General features: G+C 33.1%; 1 protein-coding gene across 1 annotated transcript; it reads left to right on the forward strand.

Moving 5' to 3' along the window:
- The first annotated feature begins 1,146 nt into the window (after nt 1–1,146).
- Nucleotides 1,147–5,333, forward strand: LOC141677026 (sugar transport protein 13). The gene is made up of 5 exons (XM_074482761.1): nt 1,147–1,388; nt 1,796–2,115; nt 3,123–3,247; nt 4,042–4,330; nt 4,494–5,333. Exons 1-5 carry the CDS (start codon nt 1,256–1,258, stop codon nt 5,184–5,186), a joined length of 1,560 nt encoding a protein of 519 aa, XP_074338862.1. The 5' UTR covers nt 1,147–1,255; the 3' UTR covers nt 5,187–5,333.
- The last annotated feature ends 1,847 nt before the right edge of the window (nt 5,334–7,180 follow it).

Below are 7,180 nucleotides of genomic sequence, written 5' to 3' on the forward strand. Positions count from 1 at the left end.
ATGCAATTTAAATGTAAATGGATAACTGGATAAGGTCCGAGGACTCCTAATAGCAATGCGCATTTCACAGTTTACAAACTGTAAAAATTAAGAACTTAATTAACGATGATCTGTTTAAGGTGAATTGAATATGGTAGCTTGTACCAGTTGAATAGAGTGTTGTGGATCCTAGCTGGTCAGTCTGTTGACTTCAAAAACTTGGAGCTCTCACAATCAATTTTTGCTACCTTTAATTCATATTCATACTGGGAATTGTGACCCATTGGGCCATTGATGAATATCTGGCTCACTATTGACCGTCGGCTACTGGTCAACATATAACATACAAATCTTAGACCGTTATAGTCGTGGTTCCAAAAATTTCCGATTTTAAAGTAAGTCGGTTAATTGAGATTATAATTTTAGCATCTTATCATTTCAAAGTTCAAGATTCGATTTTAATTGAACGCTCAGATTTAAGTACAAGTAATTTTGACGAGATGCGGAATTTATCATTTCAAAGTCCTAAATTCGATTTTAAATGGACGCTCAGATTTAAATAGGGGTAATGTTATGAAATAGGGCGCTAATTCAAATTCCTATTTGATCAATTCATTTTTTTTTAATAGTTTTAAATTCTTTTTCTAAATTTTGATTAATTATTATACATTTCCCGTAAAATATATTTATATAAATTGAACTTACTATTTAAAATATTTAATCAGTATTTTGATTAATTATTCCAATTCTCTATCCGATTATTATTGCTATAAAATGCTAGCCTATTTATGCAGATTTTTCCACCCTACTTTATTTATAACGGGTTTTCTAATGTGTGCTCAAAATCACACAATAAGTATTAACTTCCATAAATTTAATACATTTTGATTGATTCTCTAATCATAAATATTGATGAACCCCCTCCATTTACAACAACTGCACCAATAAAAATACACCAAACTCATAAAAGTTAGCGCTTATTGTGTACTTTTAGTCACACAATACAAAGACCTTATAACGGAATATAAACACACACTCACACGTGTAAAGACAATACTGGTGGCCCACTTGGGGAGACCACAAATGTATAGTCATTCATACTACGTACACGCATGCATTTCTTCTTGGTCTTCCTCGAGCTTGCCTATAAAATGCAGTTACATTTTCATCAAACTCTCAACTCTTCAACTCAAGTCCAGTTGAGTACATTGAGAAGAACTTTGTACTAAACATTGTACATACACACAGAGAGTCATACAAGTGTATTATATTCATCATGGCTGGAGGAGGCATGGTGGCCTCTAGCGGCGGAACCGAATTCGAGGCGAAAATCACTCCGATTGTCATCATTTCATGCATCATGGCAGCTACTGGTGGTCTCATGTTTGGTTATGATGTTGGTGTTTCAGGTACTCTGCTAAATACTCCTCCATAACATTTTTCTCATAAAAATTATTTTCCTACGTACTCCCGAGTTTTAAAAGAAAGGAAAGTAAGTGAAGTAAAGTAGTTTAATTTCTCTTTGTCATCGTGTTCCCGGGTTTTTAAAAAGAGCGGAAATAAGTATTAATGAATACAAATTGTACTATCTTTCACTCCAAAAGAGGACGAAAGTACTTTACCTTCTAATCACTTTCTTCCTTCCTATTAAAAAACTCGGGAGCAAGCCCTGAGTGGGGCAAAGTGTAAAAATTCAATTATGTTCAATAAAACATGATGTAACAATCATCTGTCATGTTATCCACCTAACGATCCATAAAATATGTTGTAACAAACGTCTGTTGTGTTATCGACGTAACAACATGTTTACATACAGGTGGTGTGACATCTATGGACGATTTCTTGAAAAAATTCTTTCCGGTGGTGTATAGAAAGACACAAGCAGAAGAGGACAGTAACTACTGCAAATACGATAACCAGGGCTTACAACTATTCACATCATCGTTGTACTTGGCTGGTTTAACTGCAACTTTCTTTGCTTCTTACACAACAAGAAGACTTGGCCGGAGAGTCACTATGTTGATTGCCGGAATATTCTTCATTATCGGTGTTGTTCTTAATGCTGCTGCACAAGACCTTGCCATGCTTATTGCTGGTAGAATTTTGCTTGGTTGTGGGGTTGGATTTGCTAATCAGGTACTTTTTATGTTTTATTTTAGAACCATCAACCATGTGTAGTCATAGGCTGATTAACCGATTAATTGGCCGATTAATCGGAGTTCGGATAGGTCACATATCGATTAATCATTAATCGGATCAAAATACGATTATCAATATGTTGTATTAAAATACACTTTTTACATTTTTATATAGGCCGTTTTTGTAAATAAAACTACACATTTTATATTTTTATTTAAGTTGTGGTTGTAAGTTAGTTTTTTATCAAAAAAAAAATTTTTTTTTGGAAAAAATTAGTTTTTGAAACTAAATTAGAATTTTGATACTGCTAATACTAGTATTTGGTAGTTAGCGGTTTCAAAATAGGATTTAATAAGTCCCACATAGCTAATTTTTTAATTAGATGATTCTTGAAAATCCAAAAATTTAATTGAAAATTTATTTATCAAATAATTTTATTTAAAATAGCTAAATATATAATTTTAGTCAAAATCGCTTACTCAGTTAACTAGTAAAATATCTAGTTTAATCCATTATAACTAACCGCTAATTATCAAAGAGAAGCATAATCATAATCATGTAAAGTTGATATTTTTTTAATATAGAAATTGAAATTCATTTGCACACCATAAATTAAATTATAAAACTCTTTTATAAAAATCAAGGCGTCAATTTTTTTTTATAAATCGGGAATTTTTAAAATACTGTTAAAGGGTCGATATTTTTGGATCGAAGAAAGTAATCGAGGGGATTTTTTGTGTTTTTTTCTTGAGCACGTAGTTTGAATATTTTACTCAGTTGTCTAATAAGTCAAAAGTGTCATAACGTAGGGATTATGTTAAGTAATAATCAAGAGTAAAAGGCGAAACTGGTGGCTAATAGTCAAGTGGAATATACGTTAGGTGAGATATTTTGTAATACTATATTTTAGCGAATATTCGGTAGCCATTTTTCTAGTTATGGTTTATTTATTTAATAATTTAAATTCTGTGATTTTTTCTCATTTAATTTTCATGTAAATACAGGCTGTACCATTGTTCTTATCAGAGATTGCACCAACTAGGATCCGAGGTGGACTAAACATATTGTTCCAGCTCAATGTTACAATTGGCATTCTTTTTGCTAATATTGTTAATTACTTCACTGCCAAGTAAGTTTACCTAAATTTATATTAGTGTTAAATATTGATTATACCTCACTAATTAAGTTATTTATTTTTGTCCAGCTAACTAGTTAGTGTGTACTAAAAATGTGAAATATCTCTCATTAACCATCCACTTGTGCAAAAATTTGGTATTACAAGTCATGAAATCTGTTTTGAAATATAGGACGAATTTGGAACTGATATAGTACAAGTCATGAAATCCGTTTCAAAATATACGATATCATTATAAGAATATCTTCAATGGTCCAACCTCTTAGCCAAAAAATTTTAGAATATCTTCAATGGTCCAACCTCTTAGTTAAAAAGTTTATTTGACATATCATAATTATAATTATAGAGATTATGTAAAAAATAGCATGCCTTTCGGTTGTGCAAATCTATTAGTTAAAATTTTAGATAACCTAGTGATGTTGGTTACCATGTTAAAGTAAAACATTCTATTTATAATAAATAAAAGAATAATTATATATCCTATTTTTAAATTATAGTTAACCATTATAATCGACTCCTTCTCTAAGTACAATTTTTTACCGATCATTATAGCCAACGGTTCAAGAGTACTTTTCAATATAAAAAAGTGCAGAACACAATGTTGGACTTGGTTTACAATAAAAGTGCATGTGTGGCCTAATTTTCCACACCTACAATGACATACTATTTGGAAAACAAAACTAAATACAACTGAATTATTTTTGATTTGATTGTTTAAATTTTGAAATAGTACATTTTGTTTGCTTGTATGATACTAACAGTTTGTTTTTTTAAAAAAATATTTACAGAATTGATGGTTGGGGCTGGAGATTATCACTGGGACTTGCTGGAATCCCTGCAGTACTTCTAACAATCGGTGCTCTGCTAGTTGTAGACACTCCTAACAGTCTTATTGAGCGTGGCAAGCTGGATGAAGGCAAGGCAGTTCTTCGAAAGATCCGCGGCACTGACAAGATTGAGCCAGAGTTTTTGGAGCTTGTTGAGGCCAGCCGTGTTGCTAAAGAAGTTAAACATCCCTTCAGGAATCTCCTCATGAGACGTAATCGTCCTCAGCTTGTCATAGCAGTCGCGTTACAGGTATTTATCATAAAATCTTAAGGTGTTAGAGGGAAACGTAACATTCCCCCTCACTCGAAAGCCTAGTTATGGGTCCAGTTGAATAACCAGCTCATCTAAAATTTTAGGGTGTCATCATATATTTAACAATTTTGTGGACTAATGACGTATTTTTTGTTGATAGATTTTCCAACAATGTACTGGGATCAATGCAATAATGTTCTATGCACCGGTGCTGTTCAGTACATTAGGGTTTAAGGATAATGCGTCGCTCTACTCTGCTGTGATTACAGGGGCTGTTAACGTGTTGTCTACTGTTGTATCGATTTATGTTGTTGATAAATTAGGTCGTCGAATACTCCTACTTGAGGCCGGAGTACAGATGTTTATCGCGCAGATAATAATAGCAATTGTACTTGGAATTAAAGTTACAGATCATTCAGACAATCTTGGCACTGCCTATGCAGTGATAGTTGTGGTAATGATCTGCACATTTGTTTCGGCTTTTGCTTGGTCATGGGGACCGTTAGGATGGCTGATTCCGAGTGAAACATTTCCACTCGAGACGCGATCAGCAGGACAGAGTGTGACAGTTTGTGTGAACTTGTTGTTCACATTTGTCATAGCACAAGCATTTCTGTCAATGCTTTGCCATTTCAAGTACGGGATCTTCTTGTTTTTCTCGGGTTGGGTTCTGATAATGTCGATATTTGTGGTGTTCTTGGTGCCCGAGACGAAGAATGTGCCGATCGAAGAGATGACGGAGAGAGTGTGGAAGCAACATTGGTTCTGGAAGAGATTCATGGAGGATGATGTTGATGATGGTTTTAAGAAAAATGGTCATGCGAAAGTGTTTGATCCTGTTTCTCATCTGTAGAGCAAAAAATCAGTGTTGTTTTAAGATGCATTTGTGGACAAGAATAGTCCCAATTCTTCTGCTAAACCTTAATGTTATGCTAGATAAATATATACTCCCTCTGTTTTTACGTATTTGTCGTTTCACTTTATTGCATTTAGTTAAAGTTGTTTTACCGTATACTTAAAATAATTTTTTTTAAAAAAGTTCTTTTTGTAAATTTTAGTATAAGTTATATATTATCATTTGAAAAATTAAAATTTTGAAAATAATTATTTTTACTAGCCAGTCAGTTAAACTAGAGGGGTATCAAGAAACAGACTGCATAACAGAACAATTTACTGCTCTTTCTATTACAATATAAATAAGAAGTTTAAATTTACAAAAACTCAAACAATGTACTCCTAAGCCTCGCAGAACTCTTTTACAACTGAGCCAAGGAAAATGTATTATTCTTCTACGAGTAGTAGATTTTACCCTAATAAATATCTGATTTAAATTTACTATAAAAACAGGTTCTTCATACACAACTGATCAGAAGCTTTCGGTCTAATAATTTCTGTTAGAAGAGCGAAGTTCGAGCAAAAATACACGAAAATTAGTCACTTTAAGAAAGTAAGCCTAAATTCAGCCGGCCTAAATTCGACCGATTTCAGTTGTTTCATTGGGCACGGCTACTAGGCGTACTTAGCCATTTTTCTTGTAGTGAGTAATGGATGCAGAAACCAAGGAACTCATAATTTATCTTTGTGTTGTTGGTGGCCTTTTAGTAATGACTGTTATTGCATGTATTATAAGTTGTTGTTGCAGTAATGGCAAAAGAGAAACTACTAGGCGTACTGGCGTCGTTCGTGGTACTGAAACTGGTCGTGCTGGTGCTGGTATGGATGCTGGTATGATGATTTTAGGAGCTGCAGCCATTGCTAGCGCAGGCGCAGGCTGTGGAGGTGGAGGCTGCGGTGGAGGCGGTTGTGGAGGGGGAGGCGGCGGTGGATTTTGATCGTATAATGCCATTGTTGCATGTAATATTCCACGTTTAATTGACTTGATAACTCAAATTTAGGTTAAGTTTTTCTTTTGTCAGCAAACACTTGTTTTCATACATGAATTGTAATATTCAGATTTTTTGTAAATATATTATTTATGATCGACATTAGTGCTCAACTGAATCGCTTTGACGAACGAGTTAGGTTTTCTTGAGTATTTATCATGAATCTTTAGCCCTAACTAAATTGAAGTAGTATTACATAACAAAGATTTTGTTTCCTGTCAAATTTACTGGTGCTGCAGATCATTGTATCCCTGTGAAAGGTTGGAGTTCTTTGGGAGTTATTAATTCATTTATTTTCTGATCAATTATTTTAGAATGAAAACTAACTATTGCGAATTCATTATAAGAAAAATATTGGTGGTCGGTTAGTCGATACTTTTCTTGAAGTTATTGAACGGAGAAATGAAATGGAGAGACATATGCTCCAACCAAGAGTTATATGGAAGCAATGAGGAGGATTCTAGCAAGAGTGGATAAAGCAAAGTCGAAATGAATCAATGGCATAATTTGAAAGTAACAAGGTATTTATCTATCTTGTTACACCACAGGCATTTCTGTCAATATACTTAATCAATTCAGTTACTGAATTTTCTTGTTTCTTTAATATTGGGTATTGATAATGTCAAATATTTGTCGTGTTCTTGGTGCCTGAGACAAAAAATATATAAAATTGTGTACAAAATTCACTAATTTATAATTTTTAAATTTTAACGGCATATTTAAAATAGTAATTTTATAACTTTTTTATTTGAAGAAGGGTAACAAAAACAATAATTTACAAGAATAATACTAATAAAATGTAATACACAAAAATATTTAAATAACTAAATAATATATTTCTTCTAATTAAGTCTCGTGTAACTCTATGACCTGATTCACACGGGCCCACATAGGGTGAGAGGAAGCTTCCTGCTAGGTATGTGTATTAGATTTTATCCGAGAGAATATCTGATTAGATCTAACT

The sequence above is a fragment of the Apium graveolens genome, chromosome 1, assembly GCF_009905375.1.
Source record: "Apium graveolens cultivar Ventura chromosome 1, ASM990537v1, whole genome shotgun sequence".
Taxonomy (NCBI): Eukaryota; Viridiplantae; Streptophyta; class Magnoliopsida; order Apiales; family Apiaceae; genus Apium; species Apium graveolens.

Bases quoted from the DNA above. Each gene is read 5' to 3' on its own strand.
- LOC141677026 (XM_074482761.1), top strand. From the start codon at position 1,256: ATGGCTGGAGGAGGCATGGTGGCCTCTAGCGGCGGAACCGAATTCGAG. The intron at 1,389-1,795 runs GTACTCTGCTAA...GTTTACATACAG, and splicing joins TTATGATGTTGGTGTTTCAG to GTGGTGTGACATCTATGGAC. The intron at 4,331-4,493 runs GTATTTATCATA...TTTTGTTGATAG, and splicing joins TCATAGCAGTCGCGTTACAG to ATTTTCCAACAATGTACTGG.